Source organism: Choristoneura fumiferana, chromosome Z, assembly GCF_025370935.1.
Source record: "Choristoneura fumiferana chromosome Z, NRCan_CFum_1, whole genome shotgun sequence".
Classification (NCBI taxonomy): domain Eukaryota; kingdom Metazoa; phylum Arthropoda; class Insecta; order Lepidoptera; family Tortricidae; genus Choristoneura; species Choristoneura fumiferana.
Window position 1 is genome coordinate 36,753,571 of NC_133472.1, and position 19,920 is coordinate 36,773,490.

At 36.6% G+C, this 19,920-nt stretch overlaps 1 protein-coding gene and 1 long non-coding RNA gene across 2 annotated transcripts in view; one reads left to right on the plus strand and one right to left on the minus strand.

Moving 5' to 3' along the window:
* Positions 1–10,212, plus strand: part of LOC141436198 (glutamate receptor 1-like) — a gene marked incomplete in the record, with an annotated part of 178,800 nt that extends 168,588 nt beyond the window's left edge. Inside the window, 9 exon segments of the mRNA XM_074099087.1 lie at positions 3,331–3,498; positions 3,602–3,736; positions 3,865–3,953; positions 4,378–4,528; positions 5,322–5,503; positions 5,672–5,774; positions 6,339–6,572; positions 6,714–6,758; positions 8,173–10,212. Coding sequence (XP_073955188.1) covers positions 3,331–3,498; positions 3,602–3,736; positions 3,865–3,953; positions 4,378–4,528; positions 5,322–5,503; positions 5,672–5,774; positions 6,339–6,572; positions 6,714–6,758; positions 8,173–8,241 — 1,176 coding nt within the window.
* Positions 1–19,150, minus strand: part of LOC141436210 (uncharacterized) — a 144,239-nt gene extending 125,089 nt beyond the window's left edge. Inside the window, exon 1 of the long non-coding RNA XR_012452275.1 lies at positions 19,034–19,150. This is a non-coding gene — a long non-coding RNA (uncharacterized lncRNA). The remainder of the gene's footprint in view (positions 1–19,033) is intronic.
* Positions 19,151–19,920: the final 770 nt, after the last annotated feature.

The window sequence follows — 19,920 nt, forward strand, 5'->3', positions numbered from 1 at the left end:
TTATGTTCCATAAAACAGGCTTCAAAATATACTATTGCAGGCAACAGTATATTTTATTAGTTACTGAATAAATTCACAGGACCATGAATATTCTATATGTAAATATATAAATATAACCGACGCGTTATACATCAAATTACAATTTAATTTAGGTACATTATAAAACATTAATGTACCTGATTAAATCTGCTGCAGTTCGTGTATAATGGCCCTAAAAGCCGAACAGCAAACACAATAAAAAAAAAGTTTTGGCGGGAAAATTGACAAGTGTCATCGTCTTTTTTTTTGATTGACTAGACTTGGGCTTTAGCCATTTTGCAAGTAAGTTCCGTTGTCATTACAATAGTTTCGTTTAGAACCGTGATTTTTTATTGTTGCAGTCCGTTATATCTACATGTTTTATAGCAATTTGATTTTATTGAGATTATTTAAACGTTTTAAAAATCATGTTAGAATTAAATAACACACATATAGATGGTAGTTATTATTTGAGTCTGGTACAATTTTAGTTGTCTTACGAATAAAACATTGATTTCTAGGAGTTTTTATTTATTTTTGTGCATGTTTGAGAACTATACATGCCTCGGCGTGAAAGAAAATGCCAGCCTCGTATACCTATCCGGCCTCGCTTCGCACGGCCGTCTATTCATACTCGTCCTGCAAGCCTTTCTTTCCCGGCCTCTGCAGTAATGTACTATAGTATTCAAACGAGTTTTTGTAGGGTTTCTCTAAGCCGGAATAAACGTTGTAATTAATCCCTACTTCCTTACTATTAATATAAATGTGAAACTAATTCTGTCTATCTGTCTGTTACCGTTCACGCTTCAATCGATGAACCGATTTATGATAATTTGGAATGGAGATACCTAGTTGGAGTCCCGAAGAAAAAAGAAGCTACTTTTTGTCCCGAAAAAAATGCATAGTACCCGCGGGATAGCGATAAGCGAATTCTGTACAGACGGAGTCGCGGGCAACAGCTAGTACATTATATTTATTTGAATTCACTAACAAATAGCCACATGTACTTAAGTTGCTTAAATATTAGGCAACACAATGTGCCAGTTTTGGAATATTTAATCCTGGCAACCGACAGAACACATTGTATTCAAAATGGGAGACTACATTTTAGGAAGAGACCCAGAAATTATTTTTCGATGACACTGCTTGATAATATGGCCATAGATAACCTAAATCCAGCAACCAAAACTGTATATAGGTAAATGCTCATTTAACAGCTGACTCATTTATGGCTGGCAAAAAACGCCGCAGCAGACAGCATCGCAGCACGTCAGACATGACGAGAATGACGTTTTTATTTTTTAAATATTTGATTAGGGACTGGCTACTAAGAACGCACTCGTTTAAAATAATAATTATGTGACTATGTCACAAAAAAAAACTAAAATCGGCAGAAGAGGTGACACAATTTACCAGCCTGGATAATACCGACATGGAAATACCAACCCGATTATCCGTGTACACGCCCATACATACTCGTGTCAAACGTCAAACTGACATGAGTTTCTATGGGCGTGTTACAAAAATAATCGGGTCGGTATTATCCGGGCCGGTAAAAAGTGACACACGGCGGGAGCAATGTAATCTTTGGATTGTTATCGTTTGTTTTGAGATAAATGTTTTTTTCATACGACCTACTCGACAATGCCTATTTATACATCATGCAAACCTTTCTCAAAGTAAATCATTATAGCCCTTGGCTTTCGTCGGGGCGTAATGTTGTACTTAATTTCATTATAACCTACTGGTTAGTAATGTGATTCTCACTCGTCATAGTTCTTATTGTTATACGTTTAAACTCTAATTTCGTCAAAATCGCATGGCGTAGAGCCCGTATAGTTGCATCAGCAGCTGCAGCTCACCCGCAAATTTATTTGAAAATTGAGCTGATCACCCCACGGCAAGCCGAACGAAATACTTAAAAGAAAATTTTGACCAAAAAAGTAAAACCGACTCCAAAAAAATAACAAATAAATGGAACCGACTACAAAACCCTTGAAAATATTTTTCTAGGTACGTACTAGCTGGAAGTCGGTGCCTCAGCACGAGCCAGCAGGAGTGGAACAATAGTCGTCTACCTCACTTAGGTACTTACTATGGGTTTCAATCCCTCCTGCTGGGTCGTGCTGTCACAGACTTCGAGCTAGTATCCAAATCGCCATAGGTGTGCCTATAAAATTTGAGGTTTGCCCTCGATTTGCCTAGTATCCCATCATCAGATCTTGATTTGGTGACAATGGGACCACCTCAGAAGAATACTCTTTCGAATAAAAAAAGAATTTTGTAAATCGGTCCGCAATTGACTGAGTTATCGGTGAACATACATAAAAAAATACAAACATTGTAACATAGAACCTCCTCCTTTTTTGAAGTCGGTTAAAACCAAAAGCCGCGAGTGTTTTAATACGCTGCAATTTTAAGTATTAAAACTGCAAAGGAAGATAAAACATTAAGAAAATTTCGAGTGACGAAAGTGATTTCACTCTGGAGTCCATTAAATTAGACGCCTTGCCTTAGGCATTGTTAATAATCTACTCCCAGAGAAGTCAAAGGAAAAATATAAATATATACTCGAATTTATGTAATATATATATGGAGTCCTGAGAGCAGTGAAGGATTTCAGCGCGCCCAAGGCAAAATCAATTTTATCCCCGAGAAGTATACTCTACTTTTCTCACCTTTTGCGAGACAATAAAAACCAAGGCTACAAGAAAAAGTGTCTTTCTAATACCTTTAAGCGAGCAATCCTTGTATGTATATATAATAGTGGTTTTTATTGTCTCGCAAAAGGTGAGAAAAGTAGAGTATACTTCTCGGGGATAAAACTGATTTTGCCTTGGGCGCGCTGAAATCCTTCACTGCTCCTCTCAGGACTACATCTTAATTCACTTGGTTCGCTCGGGAATTAACGGGTTAAATCTGGAGTCCTTCGTTACGCTCAGGATTCAATATCGCGCCCGTGACATAATGCAATGATTTATGCCCTTTGTGTGCACTCTACTATTATTTCCTCGCCATGGTTGTGAAAAGCACAATGTTTAGTCTCGGCCAAAAGTGCAATATGACCTCGTATTGTCGAAGGCCTCCCCTTCGGGTTGGCCTTCAAACTAACTTGTTCATCTATTGCTTACTTTCCAGCCTCTACAACAATGGTACTAGCCTCTACTACTACTACTATTCATGGTGAAAAATATTTTGACGAAGCCTTTTGCTGATAACAGTTTTGCAAATTAGTTTGAAATTTATTGAAGATATTTTATAACTAGACGTTAGAACCCTTAGCTTATTTTTACTTAATCATTTTAATCACAGGAAGCCGATTTGGCGATAGCGCCACTCACCGTGACCGTGGAACGTGAGACAGTGGTGGACTTTAGTAAACCATTTTTGTCGTTCGACATTAAGCCGAGCCTTAAGCACGCTGCCAAGGAGGCAGGCGCCATTTTCAGTTTCCTTGATCCTCTCTCCACGGAAGTTTGGGTGAGAAAAGTTTGTCGAGTACTTTAAGATAACTATATTATTATATGTATCTCTGTAACACAATTTTAAAGAAAAATATAAAAATGTTTTAAAACATTTTCAGCTCTGCTTGGTGTTCAGTATTTTCGCCGTCACAATAGTATTATTTATCGTATCGAGATTCTCGCCCTACGAGTGGCGTGTGATATCTTACACTGACACTCAATCTTCAGAACATTCGGAAGTTGCAACTACCAAGGTAAATTTAGATTAGCCACCCCTTGCGACATTGTAAAAAGTGTCAATTGTTACACGAGCCCCAAATTCCACACCGCCATACGTTCCACTTACCAAATTGATTTTTATTCAAATGGCAAATGTTTTCAGACGACGGTCGTCAACGAGTTCAGCTTTTGGAATTCTATGTGGTTCTCGGTGGGCTCCTTTATGCAGCAAGGCAGCGACATTACTCCGAGGTCAGTGTATATTTTAATATTTGATTGTGTAAAGTATATTAGTTTTATTCGTTATATTGTGTCCCTTAAACAAAGCTATCTCGTTACATTAGTCTGGTTTTTCATTAAAGTAACGTACTTAATTAATTGATCATATAAAAGAGTTTTTATTAGTTCGTGTAACGTAGCGAGAAATTTCTCATTACATTGCATTTCAGTAGAACACAATTCAACATTTCAAATAAAACTCACAAGCGGAATCTGAAACCTAGTGGTCAAAACGTTTTGGTCACTCCGAAATAAATGTAATTTCGACCGCGACTGTGCGAAAACAACTTTATGTGGTAAAAACAGTTAGGAGTTACTTACGCCTTACATGTTTTACTAATACAGCATAGATACCAAAAACATTAAATTACCAAAGTGCACAATTTTTTAATTTCAGATCGATGTCGGGCAGAATAGTGGGTACAGTCTGGTGGTTTTTCACGTTTATTGTAATATCATCTTACACGGCCAGCCTCGCTTCTTATCTCACGCTACAACGCATAGCCGAGCCCTCTCAGGCATACAGCAAAGTGGCAGCTTGTCCCGAGGTAAATGTTTGAGCCTGTTCAACTATTTATATTTTTTTCTGGCGCTTATGTGAATTTTTTTGCACTTGACTATCGATGACTATAAAAAACGCTCTTACAAGTTTGTCTATCTCCATTTTAAGTGGTATTTATAACAGGTTACATATTTCGAAAACTAAAATAACGAAAGTTTATATTGTCGAATGGTTAGATAATCTACGTCCAATATATCGAAAATATATTTATCTACAAAAGTGATATCGAAAGATATAAATATCGAAGTCCAAAATATCGAAGTACAGAGTATCGAATATCCTATGTATGAACTATCACGTGACAGGGTTGACGGAGCTCCGCTTCGAGGAGCTCCTATTCCGCTCAGTTGAGGCGCTTCGCGCCTTAACGCAATACTAACCTATCCTAACCAATTGAACATGAATTTCCAAAAATATTTGGTTCGGTTAGGTTAGAACTGTGACCACAACAACAAAAAAGGACTAGATAATGTAAAATAAATGCTATTAACAGAAAGGACGAATAAATAAAGCAAATTTGTATGTACGATATTTTAATTTTCGGCATTCAAATATGTTGAAATTTTCAACTTAGACATATTGGCTATCGATATTTTTACTCATTCGATATTTTAATCAATCGACATTTCAATCTTAGACATTTTGATATTATGGTACAATCGATAATTTAATTTTCGATATTTTGAACATCGACATTTTAACCGTAGGTATTTTAATTTTCGATATTCAAATATGTAACCTTATAACATGGTGTATAACATTGTATGCTATTCGTTTAGGATACATCTGAAGGAATGAGGAATATAGCAATACCTCGTAATCAACACGGCTGGCTGGGTTTTCTCCTTGACCGTTCCTCTGCCGAAGACAACGCAAATAAGCCTTGTGAGATGCTGGTCACCGTCGCTCACTCTGGTGTCAAAGACTTTGCTGTGGCTTTGCAAAAAGGATCCGAACTTCGGTGGGCATTATTTAAAAACTTACCCCAAGCCTATGCGAAATTTTGCTTTGCAATTTTTTAAACCTAGTTAAACAGCGAATTTGCAGTGCGATTGTTTTATGTATAACAGTAATAATTCATCCCTACGTAGTATAAACATAGTAAGTGTAAATAACATCTTCTTTTTAGGGATGGTGTCAATCTTGCATTGCAGTCTCTTAAAGATGACGGAGAATTACAAAAATTGATAAGGAAATGGTTTACGAAAGCGGAATGTGATCTCAACGAGCAGGTACTTCGCGTTCCTAACCAAATATTAATATGTATGTTTATGACACCAGATCTTTGAATCGTAATAATTTATCTCAATCTCACGAGTACATTATACATTTGATAGATTATTAACCTAATAATTCAAGACAGACCGAAAATCTGATTTTAACGCATCTTTTCTAATTGAAGGAAAACGTTTGTACAGTCGAGTGCAAAAATATGGGCTTATCTAACTCCTCAAAAATATGTACCACAGACTTCGACGTAATAAGGCCGTGGTAACATATTTTTGAGTCATTCGAATACACATTTTTGCACTTGATGGTAGGTACATATTTGAATAGGAACGTGTCATGGTCATGAGGTGTCAAGATACATATAAAGTTTGAAACGAAATACCTTCGAGTAATCATCATCAACTTAATATACTATATTTTCTGGTGAAAACAAGAGAAACTTTTATTTAAGTATTTATTTGATACATATACATATTGTTATCATTTAGGCATTTTCAAGTTCATAAAATAGAGGTAGTTCATGCTGGTGAGTAAGCAGATTTCATTCAAGTTCGATTTGTTTCCAGGATTTGCATGTATCGGAGCTGACGTTGAGTCAGGTGGCGGGCTTATTCTATGTGCTGGTGGGTGGTCTGTCGCTGGCGCTGGGCGTGGCGCTGGTGGAGTTCTGCCAGCACGGGCGCGCGGAGGCGGCGCGCGCCAACGTGCCGCTGCGCGCCGCGCTCACGGCCAAGGCGCGACTCGCCTCGCGCGGCGACCACAAGCCGCACGCGCACCCGCACCCGCGCGCCACGCTCAGCGCGACCACGACCGCCTCGGCTGGAACGGCGGAGCTTATGCTGGCGTAAGTGTTAGAGCGCTCGCTCACGGCCAAGGCGCGACTCGCCTCGCGCGGCGACCACAAGCCGCACGCGCACCCGCACCCCGCGCGCCACGCTCAGCGCGACCACGACCGCCTCGGCTGGAACGGCGGAGCTTATGCTGGCGTAAGTGTTAGAGCGCTCGCTCACGGCCAAGGCGCGACTCGCCTCGCGCGGCGACCACAAGCCGCACGCGCACCCGCACCCCGCGCGCCACGCTCAGCGCGACCACGACCGCCTCGGCTGGAACGGCGGAGCTTATGCTGGCGTAAGTGTTAGAGCGCTCGCTCACGGCCAAGGCGCGACTCGCCTCGCGCGGCGACCACAAGCCGCACGCGCACCCGCACCCCGCGCGCCACGCTCAGCGCGACCACGACCGCCTCGGCTGGAACGGCGGAGCTTATGCTGGCGTAAGTTTTAGAGCGCTCGCTTACGGCCAAGGCGCGCCTCGCCACGCGGGGCAACCACAAGCCGCACGCGCACCCGCACCCCGCGCGCCACACGATCGCCACCGTTGGAACGGGGGAGCTTATGCTGGCGTAAGTGTTACAGTGGCGTTAGTGTGGCGCTAGCGGAGTTCTGCCAGCATAGGCGCGCGGAAATTTGTGAAGGTTATATTACGAGTATAAGTGGCGCTAGCGTTGTTTAGCATAGGCGCGCGGAAATTTGTGAAGGTTATATTACGAGTATAAGTTAAGTAGTTGTTTACATAAATAAGTAGGTACCTACCTAAGTGGTAGTCAGGTAGGTAGGTACTCAGTCACTATCTCCAACCAACATCGGAATGAAGAAGTCTGATAAAATCTCGTGTTAACGTTTTAAGACGTTTAAGGTCATTTTTGGAAATATATATCGCTTTCTATGGTAATTAACCTACGGAATTTGCATTTTTAGAGCATAGAACTATGCGCAAATATAGTTTCTTTTTACATTCGACTCATTTTTCAGTTAGAAATCAAAAACCATAAAGCGCTCAGCCTTCTCGCATACCCTTTATTCCTTATCCCGCGGGAGGATATATTGGATGATATCACCAAAACCATAGAAACTGAGATATTTGCAAAAAACGATACTTTGACGCAACGAAAGGGCCTTACTTTGACTTTGTATACTCGGACACAAAATTTTTGAGATAACTTTTATAATGCAAAAATAAAGGTTTATACGAGTTTCTAGCTTATATTTTTATTTATTTTTCATGCCGAGGTGAAATTATGGCCTGGGTTACAGGTATAATAAGTGTAGGTGCCTTTTGCTTTGGATGAAATATTTTATTGTTTAAAGGTGCCTCCAACTCGACAGACCGATCGGTCCGTTGGTAGTTAACTAAGTTTGTGGAGGAAATACTATCTTTAAAATAATAAACATTTATTTTTGGTCTGTTATACAATGTCATATCTTGTATATTTTTGAATGAATTATATAGTCCGTTTTTACAAGATTTTGCTTGTTATAACGATACCTATTAGGTAGCTTTATCGATTTCCTACCTTAATATTTAACCAATCGAAAAATACCAAATAATTGTATTAATCAACAGTACTACACGCCTGCCACCCAGATCGGGCAAGAAGAGACGGCGCTACACGCCAGTTTCACGCAAGTGTGATCCGCGGCCCGGGACGCGGGAACCACGCGACGCGCGTCCCACTCCAAGCAGGCCTCCGGCAGCGTTGACCTTTACCAGCTGTAGACGCCGTCCGTCCCCGGGCAACACCGTTCTGATACGAGTATAGCACTGGCAACACAGACAAATGCTTTATCAATTACATGCCACAGTACGACACATCTGGCTTGCGTGTGCTATATCTCGGACCAAACTGGAGGCCCAGCGCTCGCTTTATTCGCTCGCCACGCGACGCGATCCAAACACACGTATCTTTGTGCCACACTACTCTGTGCAGGTCCAGTGGAAGTCATTTATGTCTAAATACTACATATATTTCAATTTATTAACCGATTTAAATACATAGACTAATAAGATGTTTGTTAGATGACTCAGAGTAATCTTTCCTTACGACGGAGCTTCGTGATACTGGTGCTTTTTTTCGTTTAATCTGGTTCTTATAAATTTAAATTCATTCATATTAGCATAGTGGAGGCGTTACTCGAGAGTGTTTATAATTCCATGCCTTGGAAGTGTTTGAATCGCTCTATGTATTTGAGATTGTAATTCCCGTCCTGTTGATTTTCGATAACGCCTGGCGGTTCGTGCCGAGTAGATGAATATCAGGGTCTTAAGAATTACGTGTTTAGTAAGTAAACTTTTTCAACGAGTCCATATAATTTTATATTCAGTGTTTCTTAAAGTTATACCTGGTAGTAAGCTGAAGATAACCGTTAATTATAGCTGAGTTATCGCTGGCCGCGCGGCGTAGTACGTTGCCCTGCGTTAATTAGGTACCTACCTACCCGTTCTTACTGCAGACAATCTGAGATAAATTGAATCTTTATTGGTGTACTGTAAATCCTTAAATAGCAGATTATCTTAAAATAAAACTTTAAGATAGGAGATCAACGTTTATATTAAGAGTCAAATAAGTCGGATATTGTGTTAAGATGTCGTTATAAAATATTATGTGTTAAATGTAATTTTACTGGTGCACTTAATTGCTTATCTCGATCAACTAACATGAATATTTATGAAATGAACTAGTCTTATATTTGCATAAACCATTTTTACACCTAGAATCAACAACATAATTAATCACACCTTATTTTATTTTAAACAGTAAGTGGGCGACCGAGCTCCCCTCGGGCTATATAAAACTCAGTAACCAGCGTTTCACCAGAGATAAGACCAAGCCCAAGCTAGTTCGATTTTTCATCCCTGAAAACCCCTACATAACAAATTTCATCGAAATCGTTGCAGTAATTCTTGTATATGTGTATACACACAAGAATTGCTCGTTTTAAACATTTATTTAAAAAAAACATTTTTAACATGAAATATTATAAAGTGTGATACGGGAGTAAAACCATTTAGGCGAGAAGGAATTGTAAATTGTAAGATAGGGAAGAAGAGTACGTTCTTATTTATTAAAACGCGAAGGCATTTTGCTTTACGTGCATTTCGGTAATATTTTTGGGGTCTATTTTGAAACTTGTGTAAAGTTGTGGAGCTAAAAGTATTGTTTTTGTCACCAAGACCATGTTTAACAATGTACGAGTAGGCCCTGCTTTTGTCAGCTCAATGTGGTCTGAAATTTACTGTCCCTAGATATAGAGATCCAAGATTTTATGTTTAGGTTTTACTACATATATTAAATATATTTACCTAAATCACTGTCTGTTTTGACTGTAATTTACGTAAATTTGTATAGAAAAGCAAAAATAATGAAGATAATAATTACATATATAAAAAAAAATATTACAGCGCGTGTTTACAAAATATTTCTTTACTTCTTATCACTTTTTCCTCATTCTGATTCTGAGTCAGATTCGGCGCATTCAAAATTTGTAACACAGATTCCTGAACTTGAAACTAAAATGGATTTCGGTTTAAGAAAGAAAGAAATAAGAAATACTTTAATAATACGAAATCACAAAAATAAATTAAAATTTAAGAAAGTTGTATGTCACGAAAGTTGTATTTAAGAGATGGGAGGCTAAAAGAAGCATGTTTAGAAGATCTTTGTAGTAGCTTCTCTATTTTTCTTTCGGAAGTTGTGTTCCCCGATTCACATAAAATTCTTATTCAGGCTTCTGAAATTTCTTCACAGAGACTTCTGCATACGAGTACAAGGCTTTTCTACTGGTGGTGTCAGCTCCATGAATTAATAATTTATGAACGATTCATCGCATCTAGCATCAATTATAAGTAATACACCGTATTGTTCTTGATTCCCGTTAACTTCTTCAGACGGCTCTGTTCATTGATAGAAAGTACACCTGGCAACTTTGTGGACAAATCGAAAAAAAGTTAAATGTCAGTCATTGGTTATATTGGAAAATTCACAAACGAAACGAGTGGAATTGCCACATAAAACAGACATAAAAACTCACCTTCTTTTACTAATATTTATATACATATGTAACTCGCAAGTCTCAATATATGAGTCAAATCTGACATGTATATGTCTAATAGTTTCTGAGTTATGAGGGGGTCATAAGTGTTTCCAAATGGATCGGGTAAAATTACACACGGTGCTGCTCGCCAGTTCTGTTGGCTTGAACTAGGCTTGACACGCTACCGCGTAAGTAAATATGAATGATAAGAGACATTTTAGTTGCAGACTTAATAAAATTACATAAATTAAGAACTTTTGCGCATTTGTGTATTTGCGCAGTAAAACGGTGTGATTAACGCAGAATTCTTGATTAAGTACTTTTATCGTAGTGGAGAAATTAACTTCATTTGATGCCATCATCATCATCATGTCATCCGAAAGACGTCCACTGCTGGACATAGGCCTCCCTAGGGCTCTCCGCTCAAAACTCCGGTTATCAAAAATAACATATTGTATTATATGTAGGTACATACTTTTTGTAGACTCCAACCAAGGAAAGAATCATATTTAACGTCTGATCTGAACCTGTTACAATCACGTGACAGCATGTAAGTTAAACTAATTTCAGGTCAAATATATTCCGGAAACATGTCTACGGGAGGTGAATTTCAAACCACTGTGAGCCCCCGCGTATTACTAAGTGGCGATCGGTGAAGTGTGATAAAAGATAATTGTATCATTAGACTAGGTACTTAACGGATGCTTTGCATCAGAAAATGTAAAACTATAAATAATAGAAAACTACCATTAATTTAACACGTCAATGTTTCAAGTTTTTTATACAATATTACAATACTAATATTTTTTTGCTTATTAATCACTAAATGTGTAATTTTTGTAACGGGTTGTTATTCTTTTGATTGTTAATACTTTATAATGCTTTCCTAATTTTCGACGTCTTACTTTATTTTATAACTTACGTTACCTATCGTAGTTATCGTGACAAATTTTGAAATTTGCTAATTTGATATTATATTGTTATATTTATTACGAATCATCTTCAAAAAATGAGGAGGTCGAAAATTCAGTATAAAGTATGTTTTTAGTTCTTGACAATTCGAAATTTTATTATTTTGTTATTTTTATATTTATAGAATAAATTAAATCATGGTACACATGAAATAAGTATATCTTTGTACCTACTGTTATTGATTGTTTGATAATTGCATGCTTACTAACTCAACTTAAGATTATGTAATTGGACGTGGACAATTTTTATTGAATAAATGTGTAGGTATTGCATATTGAGGAATAAATAAATGTCAACCAATGAGGTACATAAACTGATAATAAATTAGTCTATTATGACAATGAATTAAACGAACTCGTTTCACAAGCAGTTCAATATCGATATTACCGAGTAGTGGATGCTGCCGCTTAAGGATAACAAACCATATCAGATGCACAAAGTTCCCTAATTTTATTTTTATTTCAATGTCAAAACAATATCTAAATAAGTTATTTAGCTTGTTAATCATAATAGCTTTTGCATTGCTTAAGCGTCCGTCCTGATATAATTACTTATTTGAAACATTTAGGGGCTGTTTCACCATCCATTGATTAGCGTTAACCGACGGTTAAATGTGATGCCGTCTCCGTCTATTCGAAAAAAACAAATAGAGACGGCATGACACCTAACCGCCAGTTAACACTAATCAATGGATGGTGAAAAAGCCCCTTAATGTCACAGTTAGTGTCTCTAGATTGACGTATGCTTAACAAGTCCGAACAATCAAAACAGGCATAAGCAGCTCACTATGTTATACAAAATTAGTAACTTAAATATCAAATGTCATCCTTTTCATGTCGTTGCTTTGGGAAACTAGCTTAATTATTTAAACGAATGAATGTAAAATGCAGTCTGCTTGTTTACTCTTCTATAACAATTTAGCTTGTGCCCGCAACTTTACCTACGAGTACGTAAAGAATAAAAAAAGTTGGAAAACCCCCGACTTCAAAGTTCAATATCTCAAAAACGGCTGAACCGATTTTGATAAAACATGTCTAAGAACCATCGCTAGAAAACCTGCTTTCAAATAAAAAAGAAATCATTATTTAACAGACACACATAGCGGTCAAACTTATAACACCCCTCTTTTTGCGTCGGGGGTTAAAAATAGGCTAGTCCATTTTTTTTTGAGAATTCACAATAAACATTTTTAAATATATATGCCATATTTCAATTCCGTAGCTCCAGTGATTAAGGCTGTCCGTTATCCGTCAATCAGTCAATCAGTAACGCTCTTCTTTTATAGGAAGATATAATAAATTGTGTGGTCGCGTCCGTCTAGCAGCAGTTAAAGTCCATTTTAATAGAATATGACAATCCTGTAGATACTTCCAGCCAACTAATATTAAGGGGATCCCATGCCCCAATGACCTTCTGAATTTCCTAGTTTTCTAATGATTTTTGTAGCATATTATATTGACAACAATGGCTTTAAGCTTTTAAACATAGTATCCCATATTTACTTTAAAGTTCATTGTTTTCGAGATATTTGGCATCAAAGTTGAACAATTTTAGGCCAAAAAACTGGTTTTCTGGCCATACATTTTGTGTTAATTACTTTAAAATGAAAACCCTCGACCAGTTGTTAGAGACGTCAAAGACGATCCCAAATATCTAGATTTCGTATATGTTAGATCTTTCACGTCAATAGAGATACGAAATAAGTGCTTTTTCAGACAATGTTTAAAAAAATCATACAAAATTAAGTATTAATTTTTTTCGAAATCCGGTAGACGAAAATGGAGATTGGAGAAACGATAGCCGTTTGACTAATAATTCTATTTGTAGTGAAAACCTAATACCGGGTTGCCTAGGTCTTGGTGAAGTGACTATTATTCTTTTTTGATTCCTTTTAGGTTATAATCACATCAACAGGGCATACTTACATAATTAAGTGCGCCCACGATAGGGTGTCTTAAATGTCTAGAAAATTGACACGTTTTATTGAAATGTAGTTAACGACTTGGTAGCTGAACTAGCTTGGCTACTTGACGTTTAGCCAAAATGTACTAATTAGGAACCAAAATTATGCTTATATTGCAAAACTGATCTCTGAAAACTGATCTGATGAAAGACATCACCTAACTTTTAGCTAGGCCTTAGTTTTGTAGTCGCTCAAGTTATGTTACAAGCAACATTTTTTTTGTTACTGTTAGCAAATCTTTTTCCAGTACACGATCGCTATTGACTACGCTTCCACTTTGCCAGTTTCCGCACTACTTGTTCTACTAGCCTTCCGAATGGCCGCAGCATCAGTGGGCACCAAGGTCCACCGCTCGCTAATATCCAAATTTAATTTTTACTACAAAACATGATTAAATGCCAACCGTAATATGTATTAAATTGATAACATAAGTGTAATTAATTAAGTTAAGTTATTCTTCAAATGACTGATTTACATAATCGTTTCACTGAAAGTACTTATAAGGTAGATATTTCAATATATGTTATCGTTAATATAACTGAATCTAATTGACTATCAGTCTGATAATCTTTAACTAAGATAGTTTTAAACCTAGTTCAGGAGAAATCTGGTGGACATTTAATTTAATGATAACTTGACTTTTAACTAAGCATTACCATAGATAGATGGTATACTTATTTTACATTAGTGTAATGGTAAATTATCCATATGCCAAGACTTATAATAATATTTGTTATAGTAAAACGTAATCAAAAATACTTACAAAACCGTGTGTTTTATTTTATACTCCCCATTACCTTGGTACAAATTTATTGACGAGCTACGGGAGTGATGTTCGTAAGACCCCACAGCACAGGCAAAATGAGTAACTAATCATTAAAATTATAAACAATAAAAGTATGTAATCTACATTACATTTCAATGTAAATATAAAGAGGTTCCTTAACACCACGACAGTCAGTGGAACTAGTACACTAATAATTAATTTTGTTGGGGTACGTACTCGTATATTAATTAAAATTCTCAAAAATTGTTCATTAGTTTGAAAAATCATTAATGTGAAGTAAAACACTGTTATTTTTGCATATAAACGCATACGATTTGGGATAAGAAAGATAAGGATGGCTAAGTAAGTACTCGTAAGTCGTCCTATAGGCCTCACCTAATTCTCCTCGGCAAGAACCGAAGGATAAGCATAGTATGTGCCAACCAACCGCTTAAAATAAATGAAGGCGACCAGTCTTTAATATTGAAATTATATCCAACTTGTTACCGAAAGTCAAGGATGTGGGTGGCTTCAATCAATGTTTTTAATAACAGGGGTCAAGGCACCTTTTCCGTACAGGTCTATACCTTTAAAATATGATTTCGTATCCTTTCGTTTTCGAAACTGCATTATTTACGTACCTTTCCCTATTATAATTGCATCTCACCAGAAAATAAAAATCTGATAAAGGGATAGAATATAAATGTTTCATGTTCTACGAGTATACGAGCTTCTGCCCGAAACTCGTACACGTGCGAATAAGTACCTAGTAGTTATTCGATTGAAAAAGTGTCTAGGTATTAATTCTGCAAAATTATTATACTTAATTATACCGGCGTACTTATTTTTTTTTTATTTGACTGGATGGCAAACGAGCAAGTGGGTCTCCTGATGGTAAGAGATCACCACCGCATAAGACACCTGCAGCACCATTTTGTCGAAACTAGACTATTTAGTTGTTCTAGCGAAAAGATGGATCCTACTTGATTATCAGTTAACGATGAACCTTGCTAATTCCAGAAATAAAAATGACTGACAAAATCAAACCCCATGTGGGGCTTGAATTACATCAGGCATAATTACCAGAATTTTTCGTTTCACTTCGCATATACTTATATATTTACAGCAAACCAATAGCAAGTATTATTTTTTAAATATCTATTGTCTCTGAAATAAATGTGATTATTACTTTAGTACACGTCAATATTTCTAACATTTTTTTTTCCGAAAAATATATAGTCCAAATAAACTAGGTATTATCCGAAGAGCTAAACTATTTTCTTCTACTAAACACGCTTAATTATTTGCAAATGTTATTACAAAATGTTGGCAACAAGTGTAAGTTACATTTTTAACATACGAGAGAAAAATGCGAATACTAAAGTTTATCACCCGTTAGTTTAACACGCAAGCACGCTTCGAGGTATTTCATTTTTAAAGCTTCCACCAAATAACTTTGTAACTATGTTACGTAGGTAACTACATGAAAAGTGAAAAATTCTGCCCTCCTAAGCCAAAAGGCGGTATCTCAAAAATCACTAGAGTTATGTATACCATGTAATGCAGAATGTCTTAAGCTACTCAGTGTTTTTTGTGAGATACCGCTTTTTGGTTTAGGAGGGCAGAATTTTACATCGATGACAAATTCTGCTGATTTTCAATAATGTTTGATAAATATTGTTTGCACAGAGTAATAATTAATAGCAGTTCGAGTTGTCGAACCAACATCAAATACTGAACAAAAATGCACCAATATATATATCTATATATTCATTTATAAATCACATCATTTATAATTCATAAAACAATATCGCCATTGAAATGAAAGTATTCCTACTCGGAAAAATTGAGGCAATTTGCCTAGCGGATGAGACTTTCAATGTAGCAATAGCAGCTGTGTCATTCTTGAAATCTAATTTCAATTAAGGAAACAAATGCCAAAAGTTTTATTAAAGGGAAATATCTCTCGTGGTCCTTTCCTATGTCGTTTGAATATTAGGAATACATTACCCTAAGTCCCCGGGCTAAAAACGGTCGTCCTTAAATACTTACAGCCTTATTCATAAAAAAACCTTAATTGAGGTTTGATCGGTCTGTTACTTAGCAGACTGATTAAGCTTGTTAGACGGTTGTCAAGAAGTATGATTCATAAACGCTTGCTAGCAGTCTGCTAGTTGTTGAGCTGCTGATAGACGGATTAGACGCGTTATGTTGGCCATCTTGACAAATCAAAGACAAAAAATGGCCTCATCGATAATTAAAAAAAAAATTGACAGCAGTGACAGCAAATTAGCAGGAAGAAAAATTAAAAGCGAGATGTTTGTTTTCCCGCCATTTCCGATCCGCATGTTTATGTTATGCAAAAAGCCGTAATTATGTTAATCATCCTAATTTTTTTTTCATATTTATTGTTCATTTATTGTTGCTAATTTAGAGGATTTTTAAATACAAATTCCTGAAAACAAATTTTCCTGTTTTTTTTTAATCTTTGCGTAGCCCTGCTTTCACTATAAATATCTTCGGTATGGTTTTTTGCTCTTGTCAAAGTCAGCTGTTCAAACTTGTGGCGGCCATTTTGTGACTTAGCAGGGAGATAAAGGAGGGTCTACGGTCCTCTAACTTTAGCATAGCCTTGATCGACTGATTAGCGCTAACAGACGTTTATGAATCATGTTTTTTAGCATCAGGCTTTCAAGGAGCCTTCAAGGAGGCTCTAACTTTTTATGAATAAGGCTGTTAATCATTTATGAATATCGTTTATGAACAAAGTAATTGTTTGGCAGTGACTTACGCGGTAGCGTACCAATGCGTATGCAATTCAACCACAACAATACAATACTGTCTATCAAGTCTAACCTTAGAGCCTATTACATAACAAGCAATTGTATTATTTATTAAATTGCGTTAACGGATTCATCATTATCTTAAACGAATCATTGTACCCATTTAATGATGTGGAATTTATTAAATACTAGCTTTTGCGAGAACTGTGCAATTTCCCTGGATAAAAACTATCTTATGTCCTTCCCATTCCAGGATCGCGAACTATATTTATACCAAAGTTCATTTAAATCGGTTCAGCTTTCGGTTGTTTAATATTAGTAAGGAAATTAGCAAATAGCAAAAATGTGTTTATTTAATAATATAACCCTAGAATTACCTGGAATTACCAAGAATTACATTTATTACAGGAATCCTTGAATTTCTTCGAAATAATTGAAAATAATATGAAAATGACAATTAAGGCAGACTGGAGCCGATACGTACGGTCAGGGACTTTAATTCATGAGCCATGGAACCATTTCATATTAAACGTCATAGTGACATCGCATTAACGATTTTCTTTGTTAATCAGTGCGAGGTCACTATGACGTTTACTGGTTTATGATTCATGAATTAAAGTCCTTGACCGTACAAGACAAATGGAATGTGGAATTGAACTAACGCGATTGATCAATTCTGCACTTCCCCGCACCGCTCCGCCTCAACGGAAGCACACTCTAGTGATATAGTATTGTAACTTTTTTTACTTTGTAGTCAAAGTCAAAGTCAAAATTCGATGGGTCCTATGTATAAGGGCCCCAGTGTTTTTATTTTTCTATTTTGGGTTTTGTGCGTTATAGGTATCTATAAACTATTATATATTTAGATAGTGGATTAAAAAAACATTGTTATTCAATTATTTTTCGAGTTATCATTGAAGTAAAACGGCCAAACTAGATGCAATTTTAACGTAAAAGGTCTAACCGTAGGTTTGATACTTTTACGCGGTAAATCCCGGGCATTTTTTTAATCTGTGGGCATAACTGCCATTTTTAGGTACTTGTACGTCAAGCGGAACGCGGCTACTTCAATGCTACATCGTAATGTGATTGTATTCCTTTTTTTTATTTACCCAAGTACCTATCTTGGGTAACGTATTTTTTACCAAAGATTTTAAGTTTGTACGCGTATTTGAGCCAAAGTACCACAGATCTTTTTACTGTCTTTTTGTACAAAAGTTTATTTCCCGGAAATTCACGTATATGGGCGTATGTACAATAACTTTAAATGAAGAAATATTTTATTAAAATTTATTCTTTGTGATTGAAGGACAGAGTACTATTAGCTAGTGTGGCAAATTTTAGAAGTCTCGGATACACCATCTCTGAGTTACGACAGTTTTTGACTTTGAAAGCCCGTCCTGTAAAGTAACGATTTTACACTTAAGCCCATATACGTAGGACCCATCGAATATATTTATTCAATTTAGGCTATAACAAGCACTTATGAATGTCAAAAAAAAACTACCAGGTTCGGAAAAACCTCTGTTGAGAAGAATCCGGCAAGAAACTCAACGGCAAGAAACTCAACTATTTTTTTAAACAGATTTACAATATTATTAAATGATATCTATATGTGGGAGATTAAAGGAAGATATCATTAGATAAAACAGCGTTCAAATCAACATAGCATATTTATTTTGAAATAAGGCATTTGTCCAAGAACAACAATATATGCGATTTATTAAATTAACATTAATTATGCCTATGTCTAATATTCTTTTAAACAATGCAACAGAGTCATCATCAAAAGTCACTTACAGGGGTTCCACCATCAGGTAGGTATAGTAATTTGTATGAAACACAACGATAAAGACACAGTATGACCGTAATAACAGAATGAACTAGTTTCTATAGGAAATGGCGTTACCTGGACTACGTCAACAGCTCAGAGCACAGCTTGTGCGATGTTCGCAACTGAATGATATCTGAGCCGGCGACGGCAGGTAGGCCCTTTTTATAAAAGCGAACAAACAAATGACGTCACACCGGGTGGGAGCGGTTTAGTGACCAGCTTGTTTACGAGCTAATTTGGAACCGTTGAAATTCAAAATATATTAAAAACAACTCATCTCCCACATATACATCACAAGTATTTAACACAACTTTTTTTAAAACAGTAGGTTCGCTATTTGAAGGGCTCGCTAATGCGGATCGGAATTATTACCAAATATCCCTGTCCATGACATAATCATTAACTTTATAATACGCCTTAAATATTGATGTCGTAGATATGCGTACCTACCCAATTAGGAATTCAACAGTTTAGAATTATTATTTAGCTTGGATGAATGCAGAAGAGTCTTTTAACATGTAAATTTCAGTAGGTAGGCTGAGTAGGTATGTATGTATACGATTATGTACCTATTTTACATTGTCGAAAATCGCCCAATGATAAGCAATCCAAAAGTTTTTTCCGGGAGTTTGTTGACTCTCCGCTTTAAATAAAGCGGTACGTCAATGTGTGTTAATCCAGCGCACAAACGTATCATACTTGAGTAGGATTTTCAGCTTAATGTTTACTCTTGTTCCGCAGGCAATTTTAATTTTGATTCCGCTGCGGAGTTTCAAAATGAAATAAACCGTCTCTGCTACACGCGACGAAGAAGAAACATGTCACTGAATCGCTAACGAACTTTATTCAAGCCCTCAATCCTATTTGAATATGCCTCAGCTAGTTGTGCCACGACATCGGACTTCACATTATGCGTGCAATTATTTAATTACTAAAAACATTCGCAACTTTTACAATATAGA